This window comes from Simochromis diagramma, unplaced genomic scaffold, assembly GCF_900408965.1.
Source record: "Simochromis diagramma unplaced genomic scaffold, fSimDia1.1 OVJJ01000229.1, whole genome shotgun sequence".
NCBI lineage: Eukaryota > Metazoa > Chordata > Actinopteri > Cichliformes > Cichlidae > Simochromis > Simochromis diagramma.
Window position 1 is genome coordinate 788,756 of NW_024386869.1, and position 23,444 is coordinate 812,199.

Genomic DNA, 23,444 nt, shown 5'->3' on the forward strand with positions numbered 1-23,444 from the left:
TACAGTTACTTTGTTGAAATAAATGGATTACACTGCGGTACTTTCCTGTTTCATTTTGTCGCGGGTCAGGACTGTTTGGGTTTTGTTTGACAGCTACGTTCTGTTGTTCCAGGCGGCAGCGTTACGGTTGCCATGGTTACAGGGCGACGCTCTCTCTCTCTCTCTGCGACTGTGTGTTTCCTGGGTGAGAGAGCGCCTTTTCGTTGTTGTTGTTGTGCTAAGCTAACAGGCAGAATGCTACAAGCATAGCTCTAAAGAATGTAGCATCATGGGCAGTGTAGTCCGTGTTGCAGGGAGAATGGACTGCCATACACGTTATGGGTCTGTGAGCGCGAGGAGGGAGAAAAAGGGGAGTGGAAAGGTACAAGTTGTCATCGAGGAAAAACGGGAGCTGGAAGCATGTAAATATAATAATAACCACTGCAGCCAAGACGAGTGCCTGACAAGCCCAGTTGTAAGTAAGCTATTAAGACTCGACTGTACACAGTGTTCGTGTTTTCCTCCGAAAACAATAAGTTCCGTTGGAGCAGCCTTTCAACGCCTCTCTCTGTCTCTCACAAGAAAAGTTGACCCACACAACAAAGTAAAGCTATTTTTCGGCTACAAGCCGACAGGGACCCCGCCGTATTAGTCAGAGGTCCCTTTACTACAGTTCGGAGTCGCGGACCTTCAGTAATAGTAATAAATCACACAGCAATAGTACATTCACGTTGTTGTAAAAAGCATGATAATATATTAAGTAATCCAAAGTATTCAGAATACGTTACTGTCATTGAGTAACGTAACGGAATACGTTACAGAATACATTTTGGGGCATGTATTCTGTAATGGAATACATTTTAAAAGTAACCTTCCCAACACTGCTGACAAACATACTGTATAACAGTCTGGTACGGGAACTGCTCTGCCTCGGACCGGAAGGCGTTGCAGAGGGTTGTGAAAACTGCCTAACGCATCGCCGGAGCACCACTTCCTGCCATAAATGACATCTACAGGAAGCGGTGTCTGAAAAGGGCTGGGGAAATCATCAAAGACCCCAGTCACCCATCACATGGACTCTTCACCCTCCTGCCCTCTGGGAGGGGGTTCAGGAGCCTCCGGACTAAGACCACCAGGTACCGGAACAGCTTCTTCCCTACAGCTGTCCAACATTAAACTCATGGACTGAACATACACACATCCACAACTACCTACACACACATAATGGACAAGACCCTCATACACACAATAATAACATGGCTGAACCACCACTCACAACCACTAGCACTTTATATAGCCTCTGTAGAAATTATCCACATATTTCACTTAACTGCACTACTATATAATTCTGTAAAAACTAACATTCTGTACAATACGATAATTTTAATTCTACAACTGTTTATGACTTGCATAGTTCATATATATATATATATACTGTACATAGCTTTCACACCACTACAGCCTCTACATACTTATAGTTGTAGCATATTCATGATAAATCTTCATACCGTGTACATTGTAACATACCCATAATAGACCCATATTTTGTAACCTTATACCTATAACAGACCCATTTCTGTAATATATCTATATTATTGCTAATATATATTTTGTAATATCATGGCTTAAGCACTTTCTGGATGGATGCAAACTGCATCCATCTGCAAGTACAAACTGCCTGTACTTGTGACATGTGCAATGACAATAAAGTTGAATTCTATTCTATTCTATAGCTTTATGTATAGCAAGGTGGAAAAATAATTTAGGCAAATTCATAAAGTATATGAGAATACATGAATACATGCTATATTTTTTTATTGTGATAGCCCATCATTTCCAGTGAGTTATTACACTGTTGGCCTGCCAGGCAGATTTGAGGCACTAGAAGTGGATAAATTATTCATGTTTTTCCTCATAATGGAAAAATTAATGGAAGTGAGACCAATACCTGTACACTTGGTAGGCTGATGGGGTCCTCTAAGAAATTCACTCCTTCAAATGCCAGTGTAGGAAGAGCTGAGGGAGCGACACCAGTGTTAGGGTCGTATTCGAGGAAAGCATTGTTAAGGGGGTCATCGTCGGGTGGGAGCTCGTCCTGTGTGGAGTTGACTGCAATGATGGCCTCCATGTCAGATCATATGTGCTTAGCTGGCAGCGCCATTTTACAGTCACACAGTTATACTCACAGGACCTGTGGGAAAACAAAGAAATATACCAATGGACAAATGTTAAATTAACATGCTTAAAGAAAGAGTAGAGTATATGGAGTTTTTTTTTGGACTGAAGTACATCTTACATAAGTTACACCGACTGATTGATAAAGCTATGTCATATTATGGAGCAGCATGACCATTCTACTACCTGAATCGAATATTTAATCTTATTTTATATCTTCACTCAAATGCTCAGATAAAGATCTGACTATTTTATTCCTTTAACTAGCTAGTCACTAACTGTGACCTTTAATGATTCCCAAACAGATTTCATGGAGGAACAAAGCATAGAAGGCTAAATATGTGGCTAATTAAAAACAAGGTCAGCTAAAAACATAGTGAATATTTAACTAAAAGTCATGATTTAAAAGTTAACCCAAGTAACAGTACAAGTAGTTAACAAACAGAAATGAGAATTTAGCAAAAATTAATATTTGAATTTAATGTCTGTAAGATAAGATGGGGCCTGATTATTCAAGAATGAATGTTTAAAAAAAAGGCTATGCTATAGCTGCAGTTACATAACTGAAACCTCTGTGTCCTGAATCCAACCACCTCCAACTGTAACTTTTTTAACAATATAAGTGATGTTACAATAGTTTAAAAACGAATCAAAAGACTAAAATAAGTTCAACATTTTTCACACATGATGAAAGGATTTTTGAAGGGGGAGCTCTTCTGACAAGTGAAAGAACGTTTGATAGAGAAAATTTAGTTTATACTGTGTTTGACACTACAATGGCAAGTAATGAGATAATTAAATCTGCAAGCCATATCAATAAACTTTGTTTTAATTCACGTCATACTCAACAGATTACAGCAAGCAATCAGGTTAAAGCAGGAAAACCATGTTATTTGACGCTGATTACTCTAAAACCCCAGTTTAAGTCAACCGTTGGTGTTTGCCCGTAATAACTATCCAATCTGCTGTAAACACAGACAGATTACCTCAATGCCCCACTAAACACAGGATTAAATCAGGAACACTTCATCCTGCAACAGTATGAAATGTTATTGTAGGGTCTTTACCTTATATCATAAAGCACCTTGAGGGGAATGTTTCTTTATTTTATTAGGTGCCATATAAGTAAAATTACATTTAACTGAACCCTAAACATTGTTGTTCTGAAAATGTGAAGCTGTAGTTTGTGAAAAATACTTTTTTACTCAACAACTACAATGCCTTCATTTCTATGAAAATCACATTACCCATTTTCAAACACACCTAAAAGTAATCAGGTCACTGTCAAATCAACCTGTGTCACAATGTTATCCTTAATCCCTGTTCCTGGAAAGCATCATAGAATATAAATGAGATCAGATTACTCCCAAAAGTAGAGCCTCAGATAATCTGCAGAACAGTCAAACACACCAAATGCTTACATATATGACAATTCATGAATAATTCCACCAACAACAATGTTAATAATAACGATAAATAAACAAAATTGAAAAGTGTTAAACATTCCTGTGATACTCTGATAAAATATTTATTTTTAATTTGAGATAAATAAAACTAACAATACTGAATCAAACTAGTGAAACAGTAACTGACCTCATGCTGCTTGCATTACCAACAATAATATCCAGTTAAAACAGCAGCAGTTTTAAAAAGTGTACACTTTTAAATATCTGGTTTTGATTTTAAAAAAATATTGTTACTTTGTCTCATTTTGAGTATCAAAATTTTTGCATCAAAAATTTAATCAAAAGACTGAATCCTAAGTGTCGAGGTGCCCTGCAGCAGGCAGAAACGTCTGGCCTGGTTGGTAGAGCAGCAGATTGGTGCAATACTGGGCAGCTCTCAGTGAAGTTACACCTTCAGGCTGTTAATATTGCTGCTCATTTAGCCCATGTGGACAAAGTAAAAGTCTGAGAGCCTACAAAGTTTGGGCATTTAAAAACTAGTACTGGATTTTGTATTTCTTATCACCAGGATTTGATAAGACCAGGAAAAAAGGAACTTAGGTTAAGTAGTAGTTAAGTTTTAGATGCTGTATAAAATGCAATATCCATAATCTCTAGGAAGGTAACTGCAAAAACTTTAGCAGTTACTTTAAACACACAAATGCAAAGTAATGATTTTATTGACTGTGAGGATGCTGTTTTTGATAACTTATATTTAAGTTATCAAAAACAGTTACATCTGACATTCCACAATGTCAGATGTCTCACTTTTTATATCTTTATTATGTAGATATTCAAAAACTGGGCATGCAAGCCAAGCAGTGCTTGCCCAATGAAACCTAAACATAAAAATCAATTAAAACCTTGTAAAGTGAAAGTGATCTCATTTGTCACAAAGCTGCTGGCCTGTTTGCCATCTATAAATTACTGCCTCTTTATGGTTACAGTTGACTACTGATCCTTCGAGCCTATCTAATTCTGCATGACTCCGGAATTGATGGTAAATGGCCTGTATTTGTATAGCGCTTTACTAGTCCCTAAGGACCCCAGAGCGCTTTACATATCCAGTCATCCACCCATTCACACACTGGTGATGGCAAGCTACATTGTAGCCACAGCTGCCCTGGGGCGCACTGACAGAAGCGAGGCTGCCGGACACTGGCACTACCGGGCCCTCTGACCACCACCAGTAGGCAACGGATGAAGTGTCTTGCCCAAGGACACAACGACCAAGACTGTCCAAGCCGGGGCTCGAACCGGCAACCTTCTGATTACAAGGCGACCTCCCAACTCTTGAACCACGATCGCCCCTAGATGCTATTGATAGCATCAATAGTTTATATCAGCATGCTTATGTCCCATTAACAAAGGCTGGAGCTGAACAAGCTGAGTAGACACTATAGCCTCTTTTCCTATAGTACCTACTTGGATTGGCTCGACTCGACTCTATTCTACTCTACTCAGTTTTATTCATTTTCCATGCTCTAATCACCCCAAGCACATTGAGGTGGTATTCAATTATAATACCACCTCAATGTGCTTGGATTGATTTTTGTGAAGGAGTCGCTCTCATTAGCCATTTTGTGGGATGTAGTCTCCTTGATGTCACATTTTCAACCCCAACCGAGCAGATACTATCACGTAATGGAAAATCCTAAAATTTGACTTAAGTCAAGTCGAACGAAGTACGTAATAGTGGAAAAATTGGTACATCTTAATCTGATTGTACTGTCTAGTTTTGATGGGACCTAGTGTGTTAGACAGTGAAAGCAAAATCAGCAACAGTTTCTCTTAGTTCAGTTACAATCTTGACAATGTGTAAAAACCAGAATGGTAAATATTAAATGGCCTGTATTTGTATAGCGCTTTACAGAGCTTTGCAATTCTGCACTATACAAAATAGTCCTTTTTTTATTGTTATTTTGTTGTATTTTTAGTTCCAGATGTCCACCTACTGCAAGAACCTAAATTGAAATGGATAAGTGCCATCTTGGAAGAAAGTTTCTAGTTTGTGTATAATCGTGCACAAAGTCAGACTGTGTGGTTCACAGGTGGGAAGATGTCACACCAGCTGTGTCATAGTGTCTGAACACTACCATGCACATGCAACTGTGACCTCTCCATTTCACAGCTCTGATATGTAGGTCAGTTAAATAAGCCTCAAAGGACATTTCATCAAACAGACAGACAGACACACACACACAACAACAACAACACAAGAATGGTAACACAAACACACACCAATGTGAATCTAAATGCACTTGCACATGTACTCACACAAATCCATGTGGGAATAAGCACATACAAAGAAACACATTCACACACAAACACACGCACCCCAGCGAGCTAATTCACTGAGCAAGTTGCTAGAGGGAATTCAGCTCCCTCCTGCTCTTTCTCTCGGCTGACAAGATCAGTGACTGTGCCGAATCATACTCACCACAAGAAACACAACACTGCGAGACAGTGCTCAGCAAACTAAACTCACAAAAGGACTCAACAAAGCATCTTTTTCATGTTTATATGTATACAAAAAAGAGACAGGTGAGGGCTGTGTGTTTGTGTTAGTTTAGTCAGTCACATTCAACATTCATTGGTCATCAGAGGACTGAAAGAATTGCAAAGAACTGCCAGAGTTAGCTGAAAAGGTTAATATTCATCTGTTATGTATTAACTGGCCTCTGGGCACAGACATGTGAAAGGCCCCCTGCTCCTTGTACTAGGAGCAAAACATCCAGACTGCAGTCCAAGTCATTGTTATGCACTGAATCTGAGGGTATGCCTGTTTGATTCATAGCTTAAAAAATACTGAATGGTTACTTTTTTTGAAATAAAGGAAATAATTAATGAGTAGTTATAACCAAATCTATTTTTAAAAAGTAGATGTAGATGTCAGCCATAAACTTTGGCATTTCAAAGCCTCAAGGTTAGTGGTTTGGGGGTTTTTTTAGCCAGCAGGGACCATTCTTGGATGCGATGGAGGAGTTCAAAGTTATTATGCTAACAACAGCTAGCCAACAATCATGGCTTTCTCTTTACCTTACAATATGAAATGCATTGAGGCGACTGTTGGGATTGGCGCTATATAAATAAAACTGAAAAGAATTGAACTGAACTAAATTGACTACTGGTGGATTAACCATTACAGAAACATCAAAAATGATTCTGGTAATTGCCAATATTGTTACTTTGGGCTGCTGTGGTATAAACCTTACATTGGATGGTATATAAGGACTCTAGTATTTACAGCTTTCGCAAGTGGCGAGGATAAGATAACTAACAGATTGTGGAAGTATGTAAAGACAACACGAGAGATCCTAACATTATAATAATATAATATTTTACTCCAACTTTAATCTCCGCTTCACAGAACTGAGCATTCAAAGCTCCAAAAGCTAACCCATTCGCATCCAGTGTGACTGGAGCCTCCTGGTGGTCCCCCCTTCCTCGAACGCGCAGTAGTGTCTCCTTTTAGTCCAGGACCCTGGGCTTAAGCAAACGGGTGGAAAGGCTGAACTTGGGAGAGAGAAAACTGGTAGAGGAAGCTCTATCCTGAGAATTAGGTGGTGTGGGCAGAAAAAGTAAAGACTGAAGAAAACTGAAACTCCGTCGGTTGAGGGGTGCTCCTAGGGGGAAAACCAGAGTCAGTTAACCCCGTGGAAGACAGGCGGCCACGGTGGGGGGCCTGGGTTGAGGCTACTTGAACATCTGCAGGTTTAAGTCTATCAACACACACAGTTTCCCTACGACCTCGAAAGTCCAAAACAAAATGTTTCCGGCCCAATTCGAGGACTCTAAACGGGCTGTCATACAGCAGACGCAGTGGTGTACTATGAGCATCGCCTGACAAAATAAACTTATAAGTTTCTAAAGTCTTTGGGACAAAGGTATCAGGGCTAGGCCTGGCCAAAAAAACTTGGAGCTGACCAGTTTAACAGAGGCCTAGACCCCTGGATGTGATAGAGCATGCATGAGTCAAAAATGTGACGACACCATGAAACGGGAACCACCGGGCGTGGGCGACTGGTGGAAACATCACAGACCAGGGGAGGACCACCATCCTGCACCGGTCTGTCCTCCAGGATGAGGCCTGTCTGAGCAGACTTAAGGGCAAGGATGTCCAAGTTACCACTCTGGTCAGCAGTCATGGCGTAATAGTCTATGCCAACATAAATAGGAGAAACTAGTGCGTGGGACAAACAGTCAGCCACATGGTTGGACTTACCAACCACGTGCTGAATGTCCATCGTAAACTCAGAAATAGCCACCAAATGGCACTGCTGGCGTGCACTCCATGGGTCAGATACTTTGGACATCGCAAACGTCAAAGGTTTGTGGTCCACGTACGCGGTAAATTATGACCTTTGAGGAAAAACCCAAAATGACGCATTGCCAGGTGGAGAGCCAGCAACGTCTGGTCAAAAATGCTGTATTAATGCTCCTTGTCCCGTAGCGTATGGTTGAAAAAGGCAAGTGGTTGCTGGACACGTGCTGTTCCAGCAGACGGCAATAGGTGGGCCAGTACGGCAGCACAAGCTAATGCGGAGCTTAGCATCGGAAAATGCCCAGATGCTTTCCGGGAGCCAGTCAAAAGAGCCACCAGGATATCATCTAGATATAGTAGAAGAGTAATAATAGAATAGTAGAAAAAAATCAAGGTCCACCACTAGATAATAATATTAGACTGTTATACAAATTGTTGTTCTTGACTGAACCATTGCTTGGCTTGTAATTTTGGAATAGCTGGGATTCTTTGGCCAGCTTTTGTGTTGTGTCAAAATTTCAAGAAGAAGCACTGAAAGCCTTTAAGGAAACTATCCATGAACCCTGAACAACTGTTGGAAAGATATCCTAAAATGAAACTGAATTTAATAAACTCATATCTGACGTCAACCACCGATTAAATAATATCACGTCCACTAAGTAAAAGAAGAAGAGCAGAGGCCAAACCCGTTAGTTAGTCATTTAATAGCTTTGTTCTAATTTTGTCACATCACAGCTAATTTCGGTTGTAACACAGAACTTCAACAGCACAACATAAAGGTCAGCCTTTAAAATGTAAATTAAAGCTTTCTGGTGCCAAACCTCCTGTGTAAGGTTCAAAATTAAAAAGAGCTGATGTAGAAAAAAATGGATCAAAGCACAGGCTTAGAAGAACTAATAAGTGAAGTGTAGCTTCAAACTGATGCCAGACCTCTGGCTTCTCTCTGTAAATGTGATGCATTCACTTCCAAAAATATATTTAAAGTCTCATGCCTGGTGACCAAAGTTTAAATGACTTCTTCAATTAATCCCTCTCTCAAAGCCACATATAGTCCTAAAATACTTTGTTTGTTACTGAACACAGACAGAAGAGATGCCTTCTCTATGCACCGCATGCTTGCTGAGATTTGCCTCCAGAAGCAAGAAACTAAATTGTTTCAGTTAAGACTCTTAACCTCTGGAGCCACGTTACAGTATCTGTTTCTGTCTTTTCTCTGTGACTGCAGACATAAATCTTGCATCTGCACCAGGGGATGATTTCACAAATGATACGTTTGGATCTCAGTGTCAACTTTAAAGTTCTTTACTGTTGTGATAAACCAGCCATGTTTTCCCGATTCACAGAATCCTTAAATGTCTTTTAAGGTTGTTTGAAGGCTTTCCAAGAGTGGAATAGTAAAGTGTGGCATATTTTTGAATATTGGTGATTTTAAAGAGTATTTCTAAGAAGCAGAGGGACGTTTTGTTCTTAGAAATTACTCTTTGCATTCTTTGGGGATGCCAAAGAAAAGTAATAATGTTAGCTAGTTCTACAGGATCATGATCGACGAGCCTGATCTTGAGTCACAGGGAACTGAGGCTGACTTGAAACCTGAAGAGCAGAAATTAAGAAATAATGGCTTTCATTGTGCACTTTAAGTATATCACATCAAAAATAAAGAAACAATAAATGTCTTTGTGTGTTTTCAGATATCCGGGTTCTAATAATCACTTTTTTTGCCACATAATTTTCAATTCTTGAGGGACCCACTAATGTTGATTCACAATTAGCTTTTATATATAAAAGCTGCACTGAAAGCTTAAGAGTAAGAGAAATGTTATGAATATACCAGCTGATGTCGCACAGTGCAGACTTTCAATACAATCATCATAGGGCACGATTTCACAAAGGCTGTTTCTCAGACAGATCATAGAGTTCATAGGACCTACAGAAATACTTCTAACAGTTCTGCAGTGGTTATGGTTGGAGAACTAGTGATGGGCAAGACTACTTCTTGAGGCTTCTGTTATTGTTATTTGGCAGTCTACAAATAAAACTGAACTGAATAATAATAATAAATTATTTTTTAAAACTGCAATCTAAGCAACAACATGATAGAGATTTTTATCAGTCTGCTGCTGTCTGCTGTGGGAGCAGCATCGGAATAGGTGACACTGAGTGAACTGATCAGGTAGGTGCTTTGTGGTTGGCTACAAATGGGGTCATCCATTTCTGATGCACTGTCTCTAACAGTCTGAATCAGCTAAGCTACCCACATGCTCTGTAATACATCTGTCTGGCAGAGAAGCATCTGGCAGATATTATTACCATCATTGTTATTATTTTATAATCATTTCAGCTGCTATAACAGAATAATTTCCCAGATTTGGGAAGTATCTTTATTTTTCATTTTCTAATGGCATTGTTTGTATGCTTTGGGGACATCACAGACTTGATAGTGATGTTACAAATACTAACTTTCCTTGTACTATTTTTGTATATCACACACCTAAAAATCACATTACTTAGTTCTGAATAATCATTTTCAATCATCTAAGATCAATGATCAATGCTCTAAGGCTGGTCATTAAATAGGCTAGTAACTAACAGAGACCGTGCATGGATGAATGCATGACAGCAAAGGCGAACAATTTAGGCTGATGTTTTACTTATCCATTTCTCTTTTATCAGAATGGTGTTACAGAAATTAATGTGGAGTAGGCTGGACTCAAACTCTTTTAAACCACCCCTGCTGCACATATTAAAGTGAAGAACAAGCTCAAATTAGCGGCCTGGGATTTCCAGAACAGTTCCAGCATGCTGCAACAACAATGCTGATGTTACATTAGACAGCTAAAACATTGCAGAACCAATAATGTGCAAAGAATTTCAAACAAGACCACAGACAGATAAGCAGCTGGCATAATATGCAGAAGAAGTTGGCCCCTATTCTCGACTGATATATAAAAAAATCTTTTTGGTCATTCAAAGTTCACCACAAGCTATTTCAAAAGAGCTCCATGCTCCAGAGGCACTGCTTCATACAACCAGACCTCAACTTTCCTGTGAGGCTATAAGAATGTGAAGGGCCTCAGTGAATCAGTACAAGAGGAGGTGGTGTGGATACATTTACTCCTCATCCTCTACTCCTGTAAAAGCGGGATGTTTTAATGCTAATATGGTTTTAAATCATGAGAATTCCACACCTTTTGAAGAGTAATGGGTGCAGCAGTAAGGCACAACTTTTACCAGGCCAACTTTCTCCATTGTTGGTCTGACTCATAGTTAATGAGTTTCACTGACGTTCATCCACTATTTAAGTCAGTGCAAACTATGGGCAGTGGAGGCAATGTGCTCACAACTAAAGCAATTAAAAGCAGGGTTTTTTTTTTTTTTTTGGTGTAGCAGCCTCTTTACAACTGATTTCACTAAGTGAGCCAGCCACGTCCATATACACATTTCCCTTATGACCTGAAGCTGACTGGTCTCTAAGGCCTGTGTGAAATAGCCCTACGATAATGCTGCCATTACGATTTTCTCGTAAGCTTGATTAAAATAATTGTATTTCATAATGTATTAACTTTCATAAAAAGTATCCAACCTCTTGACACTGCCACATTTTCAAAACTAAAGTTTTTGTTCTAAATATATTTAGCAAATACATTTCCAATAAAAACAAAATGTCTAACTTTAGAAATATTAACACCCACTCTGGCTACAAATTGCAATTAAGCTTAACTCTGTTAGAACGTAGGCCAACTGGAAAAACTGGTTTGTAAAGCTAAATGAACTGTATTTCAAATCCCGAACAAAACAATGGTGTCTGAGCTTCTGTTGCCATTTGAGTTGAAAACACAGCATCTTGGAAAGAAATGTCTCAAAGAGTGTTTATGGCTTAAGAACAGGCTCCTTTTATTTTAAATGATGGGCTGAAAATGCACTCCTTCAAACACTTGATTGCCAGTGTCCATGTTTTCACTAAGCAGGTGCCTTTAATATAATCTAAATAGTGTGACGGCTGCACGCCTCTTCTCACTGTTATTTGTCCTTTGTTTTCTTGCCAGCTCTGACAGAAACAGAGCAAATCCTCTTCATGTGTTTCTCCTGCTAATCTTCTCATTACACCTTAAACAACTGTTTACATTGTAAATCTATCACTCCTGACTAAACTCTCAATTTAACACGCTGTCTGTCTCTATCATTACATATTGGCTGCACGGAGTCAAACACTTTGATTTTATTTCATTTTTGTCAAACTGCTTCATTGACATTCAACAGATGCCTCAGATCTTGGTGCATCTCTCTGCGGATGACTGCCCCTCATTTATTTGTACAAGCTGGGTCAAATCAAAGAAAAGGAAAACATCAAGAGGATGCATCTGTTCCAGAAGCCAACACAGTGCTGTAAACCAACCAGTTTAATCATACAGGGGTTCTTGGGGGAGTTTACATAAAACTCAGTGACCCAAAGAGAAACGAGGGTTAATAAAGCTCTGCTGACTTTTCTGTCTGTCTGAGCACCTACACACAGCCTGGCTTCCTAAGATCAGGCAGTACTGCTGGTTGAAGGTTTTACAGAGCAAAACAGCCGAGTGGACCTGAGCGTGAAGGTGATAAGAGTAAATCCTTTTGTACTCTGAGTAACGTTGGCATTATTTAAAAACTGCATGATTATCCATTCATCCCTGCAAGTACCTTCTAAAGTTCTTACATATCAGAGATGTCAAATTTAAAGTTCAGGAGCCAGACGCAGCTGGCCAAAGGATGCAACCTGGCCTAATACAGACCTCTGGATAGATGAAGGATATAACTATATTTTGGAGCTTGAGGCTTGGTGTTGTAAGTCTTTATCATGTCATGGGATTAGGATGCCTCTATTCTCCGGGCTTTTTTGTGCATTTTGCCCTCTCGTCTACTAGAGATGGCACGATACCACTTTTTTATGTCCGATACCGATATCATAAATTTGGATATCTGCCGATACCGATATGAATCCGATATAGTGTGTTTTTTAATCAATAAAACGTTTTTTTTAAATATCTTGCTGCATTTTGTATAAGTTCATACTCAAGTTTAAATAAATAACAACACTAAAGCTATTCTGTTATACCTGTATGTAAAAAAAAAAAAAAATACACTGCGCCCAAAACATTTCATAGTTCAGCAACACTGATCAATCTAATAAACTTAAACCTGCACCATCCTCCCTATTCTGGTATTTTAAAGAGTACTTAGCATTAATATTAAGCAACCTAACTAATAGGGTTGCAAACTCCCAGCAAAAAAAAAATATAGGGAACCACCCCCCCACCCTCCACCTCATGATGCTTAATCGATGTAATCAAATTTAATTTGATGCAGTGTGGGGAAATGCACAGAAATAAATTATTTTTCAAGAATAATTAAATAGATTCAACATCTTTCTTCAACAGAATTGCAGAATTCACAGATGGTACTTTCCCAAAGGAAAAAGTACTATAGCTTACTAGGGTATATTAGACTCAACAGTTACTATATACAGTAATGGACTTCTATATATTTTACATCAGATTAAAACTTTGGGTGTAAGAGTCAGATAATTTTTTATTAAAAGCTAGACATTTTAAATGAGAATAAGAAAGAAAAGTATGTCTTTGTGCCCCCTTCTCCCTGTTCATGCCCTATCGGCCCCCCTGGCTAAATTTTGCTAGATCCGCCCCTGCACAGTTACCAGCAGTCAGCTACGTAGAAAAAGATCCTGGTGTAGAAAGTAATATTAAATAAATTCTAACTACAGCTTATCAAGCTCAATAGTGCTGCTGTTGTTCAGCCACTGGTTTCCTCTTTCTGGTGAGAAGTGGGTGATAAACAAAGAAGATCATTAAGCAGTTTCGCGATTGAAGTAGCAGCAGGAGAGAGAGAGAGAGAGAGAGAGGCAGTCGCTCCATATATCGGTTGTTAAGCTTAACGTGGGAATGCTTTACAAACATTCAGAGATGAACTTACACACTTGCTTTACTTCTCTCTGGGAAAACTTCCTCAGAGATGAAATGCCGGATTGCTATCAAGGCTACAAATACACACAGCCGCTCTATCACGTGATGCACACTGCTGCAACATGCTACGGTTATGAGCCGAGTTATGCCGTGTAGCAAGTTTTGTGAGGTGCTTTTTTGATAGTTAATGGATCGGATTACATTTTTTATTTCTCGCCGATATCCGATCCAGTAATTTGGGTCAGTATCGGACCGATACCGATACGTAATATGGGATCAGTCCATCTCTATCGTCTACATGTAAATGGCATTTTAGGTCACAGAAAATTGAGCTTTTGAAAAAATGTGTTCCTGGATTTATATGTGGACAAGTAAGACCAAGATTTGGTCTCACAATCTCAAAGGTGTGTGGCGTTAGCTCTGTTTTTGGCATCAGACTGTGTGCTCTGTTATTATTTGCAGGCTTCAGATTGTCCGACAGTTATACATGGTTATAACTAGTATGGGAACTACCACTGCCACATATGAGGCCATGGTTGTCAGTCAGAAAAGGGTGGAATATTCGCTCCAAATTGGGGAGGGTTTTCTGCGATGTGAAATCTCCCAGAGGTAACAGTGAATATAAAATAACATTTATCTGTATTGTTACCTGTGAATAAGCTGTAAATTTGAGAACTGACGTTTTATTTTGTTTTATTTTTCTTTTTTAATGCAAAATACTTTTTTTTAACCTTGTCTTTGCTGCTGTTGTCTGAACTTCTGGCCTTTTGGTAATGGGGACAAATCAATAAGCCAAACTTTAGTAACTAACTTTCTGTCACTTTTACCTGATGCCTCTCTGTTTAACTAGCCCACAGTTCCCTCCAGGGAAATATATTTCACCATTAGTAAACCGCTGTGCCTAAATGGCAGGACAGTTCCAGATAAACTTGACAACTCTTTGGTGTAATGACAAATTAGTTGGGTGACTGAACTTCACATTCAGTCATTAATCAATCCCCTAAATGACTGGCTCATTAAGCCTACACACAGCCCTCGTGTCAGTGGTAAAAAATGAGGTATAAAGCCAAATGACTAAGCTTTAGGCCTCAACATATTCAGATCAAACAAGCACAGATCACATCAGTGATTTAAATGCTGATGACTAAATGTGGTAAAGCAAAAGAAAAAAAAAGTTTCTATTGATATCTAGAGCAAGATCGTTTTAATTTACTGCATTTGAGCTGGTTATGACTCAGTTGTTTAACCACTGTTCAACCAGGGGAGTTAATAATAAGCCAATTTATAACAGTGGGCAGGAGACTTGCCAGATACCTCATAAGGACTAATTATTAAGAAATAAAACATGCACCACTACACACCAGCAGAGCAACAAAAATATTAAAATCCTGTTCATATGAAATGGAAGCTCTTCTGATTCAGTGGCTTCATTAATTTCTCATTGCAGAGGAAAGAGATTTAACCAGATGTTTGAACTATATTTAATTTCCTTACTATTATGATAGCCTGTGTCATTTGACCATGACGCTAGGCTTGATTTGAAGAAAAATTTAAACTTTACACACTTCTGTGATAACTGATAACGTGAATAGCATATAAAATGTTTTAACACCTTTATCTATGTTTTCCATTTGGCAGGAAGTGCTGTGTTATCTATTTGTTGTGATGGGGTGCTGCGGTACTCTCAGCACCCCTACTTTCGTCTAACTTGATATTATATCCTCCTTTCCTTACCGTAAAAAACACCTTGAGGGTATTGCAAGTAGCCTCAACAGCAGACAGGGCAAAACATGTTGAAAATATGGCTAAATGTTGGACTCTCCTGAAACCAGTTCATAGCCTAGACCACTGTCTAATCAAGTCTACCTGCAAAAAAAGGACTGTAAATAAGTTAAAGGGTTAAGTGCTTATATGATGGTAAATGGCCTGTATTTGTATAGCATTTTATTTAGTCCCTAAGGACCCCAAAGTGCTTTACACTACATTCAGTCATCCACACACGCATTACTCACACTGGTGATGGCAAGCTACATTGTAGCCACAGCTGCCCTGGGGCGCACTGACAGAGATGAGGCTGCCAGACACTGGCGCCACCGGGCCCTCTGACCTTTCTGATGGAAAGTTTGTGCATCTTCCAAAATTTGAAAATTCATGGGGAGCATTACTTAGCAAACTTGTACATATTTGAAAACAATTTGTTGAAGTTGAAAAATGCTTGTGTGATTTGTCCTCAGGGGCTAGCATAGATACTCCTCCACCAAAAAAGGTTTTAAATGGAAAATAGTCCATACAGAGGCAGAAGTCGTCACCACCTTTCAAGAACTCCAACAAGTGCCAGGTTTTTTGGGACTAACATACTAAGTTGAAACACTTGTTAAAAGTCAAGAATGTTGCTTGTGGGTGTTTCTGCTTTTCATTTTTTTCTTCAACAGGATCCCTTTCTAACGTGACATAGCTTTCAAAATGCAATAAAAACTAAAGTTACAAGAGTCACAACAAGCTCACAACTCCCATCAAATGCAAAGAGAAAAGATTTAGACAAAGGAAACAACAGTCACCCGGCAGGCTGTGACACTTTAACACAGGAAGTCACACCATTTCTTTTTGCTGCCGAGCAGGAAATGACACTGTCTGAGTCACAGCTAAGGTCAGAGAAAAAGACAGCAAGGAGCGTCCTGGTTATGTGGTCAGAAAGCAGAAACAGAGCACAAGGGAGTGTTTCTAATTCCCTTTCCCCCCCCGACCCCAGTTTCAAATGAGAATCAATCACTGAGCCTTTAGAGTGCTGCTCATTAGGGAGGATTTGATGGGATCGCATCACTGTGAAATCACAATCGTGCCGCTGGACATAAGGCCAGATGTCCACTTCAATCCACATCAGTCCAGCAAAGCAGTCTGACGACAGAGATGAAAGAGATTAAAGATCTAAGACTAGAAACACAGACTCTTTTCTTTAATGTTGGACTAAAACATAAAAAAGTGTGAAGTACTTTTAAGTAAGAAATCCTATTTAAACAAAATGTTAACCACTCGGATACAAAAATCACCAAAGATATGTGGACAGGTTACCAGTACACCTTTTGTATCTCTTTTGTAATGATTTGAGGAATGCCTTCCATAAATGCGTCCACTAACATCAGTGTTTGAGTCTCACCAAAAGCAAACCCAAATTAGGACCCCAAAATAAACACTGCTTACTGCATTGGGGAATGAGGATTACATTTTGAGCGTCAAGACTTTGACCTCACGGCAGCACTATAGAGAGACTCTAAGAGTTATAGAGGTTATCAGAATTCATGGTAGCAATGAATTTCTGATCTAAACATTATTTTACCACCCATCTAGTAGATGGGTCAGAAAAAAAAAAAAAAAAACAAGAATATCGACCACTATAGGAAATAGTGGAGAACCAACGCCAATGAGGTTATTTGTCTAGGAATCATGACTGTATGGACTATGTTACAATACATCAAGTGATCAAGTCAATAGTCAAAGTCCTTACAGTTCATGCTTATTTTACAACATGTTTCAGAACAAAAGGCCAAAGATGTGACTCCTCGAAACGTAATTTTACAATACATGCCCTGGGACATGTAAGGGATCTCTGTACTTTACATTTGTATTGTTTCAGTTGAAAAGTCAGTTAAAAAGAACCACGGGAGACAAAGAGTACTGAAACAAAATTTAACTGTAAGGCTAAGCACAACATGCCAGCCTCAGAGTGGTGAAACATACAGAGTACCCATATCATTAGGATGCTTTCTCTGGACACCATGAACTTGTTCCAGTGGTTTTGAGTGACCAGTCAGAATTTTGATCTAGCTGTAGCAGTCAAAGAATTACAAAACTTGTGATACCTCTGGGTACAATGACTGTCTGATCCCATTCAGTAGTAGTTTTGTTTCAATAAAAACAAAAATGATGGCCACAACAGGAAACCTAATGGAGAATGGTCAATCTTCCTGAAACCATGAATATCTGGACTCACCTGTGAGCCAAACCATTAAGGAATGGAACCAAAGCACGAAATTCAGTAAAATTTATCATGACAACTATCATTACCAGCACTAAGGTTTTAATCCTCTGGAAACAAAATCAAAACCAAATTTCATCACAGGCAGTCCAACAGTTGTTTTACTGTCACTTCATACATGCAAACATATTGGAGCACCACAGTCATTAGTGTGCTTCTTCTGCAAAACCATGAATGCTGGGGCGATCGTGGCTCAAGAGTTGGCAGTTCGTCTTGTAATCAGAAGGTTGCCGGTTCGAGCCCCGGCTCAGACAGTCACTGTCGTTGTGTTCTTGGGCGAGACACTTCACCTACTGGTGTTGGCCAGAGGGGCCGATGGCGAGATATGGCAGCCTCGCTTCTGTCAGTCTGCCCCAGGGCAGCTGTGGCTACAACTGTAGCTTGCCTCCACCAGTGTGTGAATGTGAGAGTGAATGAATAGTGGCATTGTAAAGCGCTTTGGGTGCCTTGAAAAGCGCTATATAAATGCAATCCATTATTATGTGTGTATGTATGTGTCAGTCGACCAAGTCAACAGTTCAAAAATGTGGTCCTACTATTTGATCAAAGCAGGAATCTTTAAGAAACCGTGAACCCCTCTAAAAAACACGATCAATCCTCAGAGAACAATCAGTTATCAGGAACACATTTCAGCTAAACGCTGTTTTATCAACATATTAATGTAAATGAAATATTCCTATTACCAGAAAAACGTTCAGAAACCCCAATCTTTTAATAGTTGTGCTTGAGCAAAAAGCAAAAATCATCATTGTCGTACCTTTTGACGAATCTGTAAATTTAAATGTTTTAAAGACAAATATCTGGCTAAAATCTGTAGATTTCTATAGATGATAAAAATCTTTTACGGTGTGCACTGACAAATGGTAAATCCTGTGCAAATCAGCAGTGACATGTAGGAAAATGTGATCACATCACTGTCATCCTGAGGAAGAAGGTGATCTCTTTGACCCTCAAGAATGGCAAAAATCAAAAAGTAGAATATTAAACATGACGTCCGCTCTGTACTAAAAGTTGGTAAATTCTAATTCGCATTGATCTTTGCTGACCTACATAAGAAGTGCATCAGGGAAAGAGCTGAGCAGCACAAGGTCCTGTAAATTTAATCAGAAAGGAGACCCTGAAGACAGCATGCCAGGAGAACCATGAATTACATTTAAGCTGTAATAGCAGGAGCAGGAAGTGCTGATGACGGGGAATCAAAACAAAAACAAAAGAAAAAACCCAAACTGTGAACAAACATATGAACTAAACTGTGAGAAATTAATGTGATTTTTTTTATGTTACTGGTACACAACAACAAAACTGGAGAACATAACCTAAAAACATTCCACTGGGGAGCCTTTCCAAAGCTGCTCCCACACCTTCAGCATTTAAATTATTAAAACAAATCAGAGAATAAAGACAATGCACGAGATAAAATATTTAAAACACTGCTCAGACTTCATTCTCTGATGAGCTGATGAGCCACGATGAAGCCACCTAATCTAATCAACCAGCTGTCAGTCAAAATGCTAGGAATTATATGTCCTTATGATATAATATTCCAACTGGCACTGCTTAAAAAGTGACATAGGTGCACAGAAATAACAGAAACAATCACAAATGTTCTTTGCCTTAACACATAAAGAATAGACCTTAAAAAACAAGAGCAAAAAACAGAATGTGATAATCGACTGTTTACCCACATCAGATTTAACAATTGTCAACTTTCTTCATTAGATTTGACTGTTAAGTCTTTTGAAACCCGCATCAAATGCAAATGCATATTTTTCCTTTGGAATATGGCTTGGAAATCCTTGGGAATTTAGCAATTGGCAGCTTTTTCAAGCGTTCATCTTTACAATTACTGAGCTGTGAGGTAATGCTCCCATTTCAAAGAGCTGCTAAGTGTTCATCAGAAGGCTCCAGGAATGGCAGTGTTACATATTTGTTAGGAAACTGTGGTTGGAATCCAGTTGAAATCTCTGTGTTTTGCACTTTGATTTACTTGGGTTTTGCTCAGAAAATGTACTCAGAAATTCCTTTTCGTTTGTTAGGTTAAGGAAAATATGGTGGTCTCAATTAAATGTGATTCCAGGAGGTCAAATGTGAGGAAGGAGAGTCCTGACACAGACATTCACCTGATAAGCATCATCCAATCAATCAGCAATGTGGCACCTCATTTTTCACTCTTCACAACCCACCACAAGTGCGTTGAGTTGATTGGCTAACAACAACACAAATACTTTAGTTCCTCTGATGTCAGCTGAGAACAGAGATGTAGGTTGGAAAGTCCATAAAAGAGAAACACCCAAAAAAGTTAAAGATTAAAAGAAAAATATGCCAGGTCTGATAATCATGCACATCTTTGGAGGGTGTAGATTATTGGCCAGAATCAGCAACCAATATCTGGTCCCAACCTGATTGGTATCAATAATGCAGACTTGCCGCTTCTGCTGTAATGGTGTGGGGGATGGTTTTGTGGGCCACTTTGTAATTGCAATCAGTAATCACTTTGAATGCCACAATCTAGCTGGGTCTTGCTCCTGCTGCTCAGATGTACATCCATATATGGCCTCAGATTTCTTGGCTTTTTCCAGCAAGAAAATAGACTATGGCACAAAGCCAAACTGAACATGGCCATGCATTTAGTGTACTTCAGGGGCCTTCACCCAGTTAGCACCTGAATTCATCAGAGCATCTCTGTGGTGTGGCAGATTTGGAGACGGGCAGGATGAATGTGCTGCTAACTGCAGCAATGTTGTGACTGATCATGTAACATGGAGTAGAATTTTAGAGAAAGGCTTTCAATGGTTGATAGAAACTGAAGTTGAGCAAAGAAAGTCATGACTGTAATGTGATGTGTGTGCTAATCAAAAATTCCTGAAGTGAGTATAATTACTAAAAATGCTGAGTCATTTCTATGTTAAAAAGACCCTGAAACCTGAAAAAAATGATTTAAAATAGGGGGAAATGGGCAACACAAAAATAAAAAGCCAAGTAGGGGAATTAAACCAACAAGACAAAGAAATATATTCCCAAACTGGTGGGAAGTGAAACAGCAGCTGGCAGCTTTTGCACAAAATCCCAACACTTCATTAAACTTTGATGTCTAACATTAAGAAGTGGAGTAATAGCACTGTGTGGCTGGAAGTCTCTCAGTAACATAATGTTTGGATGTGGAAAAGACTACGCAGCTAATAACCAATTACTGTTTCTTCTAATTTTGATTTGTAACTGAAATGTTTTCCTCACAAACTGAAAAGCAGCTTAGCTTGAATATAATTAACATTTCAGTCACCCACTCAGTATCAGTGATTCCAAATGCCACCATTGTCTAAATGCCAGAATAAAGCTGCAGGTGAAATTAAAGAAATTATCTGTGACATTTACATGTCAATGAATAAATAGCCTTCTTTCACAGATTTTACAGGTTTCCCTTTTGGTATTTGTAATGTTCACTGAATGTCAGCTTTTATTTTTATTTTATTTTTTTTTAACAGTCATTTGTTTGGAATGAATTAAGGAAAGGAAACTGTGCAATAAAACATGGGAGGTATGAATTATATATCAAGGACTAAAGGAGTCGCCGTAGTTATAGTTGGATTTTTATTGATTTTTTTATTAAGTTATTCATAATTTACTTTTCTGTTTGTAGTATTAGAGATTATGATATGCTGTTTAAACTATTAGACCAGTTGTTTGGTGGGTTAACAGAAAACAGACTGTTAGTAAACCTGAATGGTTATGGTTAAAAATGGCTTCGTTGTGTCCAACGTTTTGCATTTATGAAAATGTATTAAATGTTAGATTACAGAAGAAAAACTATAAGCATGATATATTTTAGCAAATGTTGTAAAATTTATCCTGTTTTTAATTATAGAGTTTTTGGAATGCAGTCTTCCAGAACAAAAGGAATTAGGAAGTGAAAAATTATACATTTGTATTTGAAGAGGTCATGATTAATTTTAATAAGACCTTATATATTTATTTTAATTTATTTTTTAATTGTAAAGGTTTTAATTCAAGTGAGGGTATTCAGTGTATCATTGCATACATTTTTTTTTCTTTCTCTTTTTTTCCTAATTTTTGAAGATCTGATTTGGTCTCCACCATTCACGCTTCATCTGCTATCTTTCTTCACCCAACCTATAACTGCAACTTAAATCTGACAAAACCAAGTCATTTTAACCCAGCCCATGGCCTTTATTGATTTACTTTTTTTAAAGGCAAAAAAACATAAAAATTGTCTTGGCTTAGCAAGATGATGACATCTGAGCATTTGTGAATGGTTTTGGTCTCTACAGAGAGAAGAAATATTTGCAGATGTGAAATCCAATTTTAATCTTCTTGTTATATTTTTTTTTAGTATTTTCCCACAAAAGACTGAACTAAAAAAAATACAACCTGCTGATGGCATTAGATGAAGTCAATGTCACAGGCTGGTCTCTGACCCAGCGCTCTGAGTTCATTTTGTATTTGTCTCATTTTAGATTTGTGATTAGTTTGTGTCATTCCTATTTAGCTTTAGTTAAGGAAAGGCAGTTATTATTTATTGTTTCCTTGGTTTCTATGTTTGAGTTCTTGTATCGTTCATCACGTGTTAGGTCTGTTAAGCTTGTGTTGTCATGTCTAGTTTCAGTGTTTCCTGTTTTATTTTGAAGGAGTCGTGTGTTCTTTGTTCATTGTATTTAGTTTCACTTCCCCTGTCCTGTCATTAGGCTCATGTCAGTCAGCTGTTCCTCCATGTGTTCCAACTTCCCCTAATCACCTCCTGTGTATTTAAGTCCTCTGTTTTCAGTGTGTCATTGTCAGATCGTCTGCTTTGTTTGCAAGCCAAGAAGTTGTGTCAAGTTTCCTCATGTCAAGTCCATGTTCCTGTTGTAGGTTTTTAGTTAATTTAGCTCACCCAGTTTAGTTTATTGTTAGCCTTGCATTTTGCCTTTTGTTTACAGTTATTTTGCCAGCCTCAATAAATGGCTCGTTTTCTGTTATTCAAGTCATGTTTCACATTTTGTTTCCGTCTGCATTTGGGTCCACCCTTCACTCTACACACAGTCAGCCCGGCTGATTGTGACAGTCAAAGCATCAGTGTTCTGTTGCTGTTCCTTTACAGACAGCTGCACATTTACACAAAGGTAGTTTGCACAAGTGTCAAACATACAAATCCACTAGTAATTCTAGAGTAGCAAGGATGGTAAATCACAAGCTGCGAGGGGAAACAAACCAACAATTTATCAAGTCATGAAAATCAATAGTGAAACGTTTAGTTGTGTATTTTTCTTCCAGTTTTGTACCATAATTTGTTTGTTTGTTATTGGTGACAGCTTTATATGACAGAAACAAAACAATGAATTTATGTATAAATAAGAAATGTGACTGACAATCCAAAAATGAGAGCTGAGCTACAAAAACACAAAACAGAAATGAAATAAGCAATATGTTGCTTAATACCCTGAGAAGTCACCGCCTGAACAACATCTTCAGTTCAGCCGTTGTCCCATCCTATTCAGGTATAAATCACTGCCTGATTGGATGGGCCGAATGAGAGCCTGTGGCTCGTACTCTTCAGTTTTTGGGACTGAGATTCCCTACTCGACACACAGTCTGAGGAT

The 23,444-nt window shown here is 38.6% G+C and overlaps 1 protein-coding gene across 2 annotated transcripts in view; it reads right to left on the reverse strand.

The window, feature by feature from the left end:
- The window catches only part of npy2rl (neuropeptide Y receptor Y2, like), an 87,315-nt gene that overhangs the window by 47,419 nt on the left and 16,452 nt on the right, over window positions 1–23,444 (reverse strand). The window contains exons 1-2 of one of the 2 annotated variants that reach the window (XM_040031425.1): window positions 19,698–20,644; window positions 1,928–2,170 (exon numbers count right to left, since the gene is read on the reverse strand). In XM_040031425.1, the coding sequence (XP_039887359.1) occupies window positions 1,928–2,107 (180 nt within the window). In that variant the 5' untranslated portion in view covers window positions 2,108–2,170; window positions 19,698–20,644. Of the gene's footprint in view, window positions 1–1,927; window positions 2,171–19,697; window positions 20,645–23,444 lie in introns of those variants that run through there. The other variant, XM_040031424.1, reaches the window with a different exon arrangement.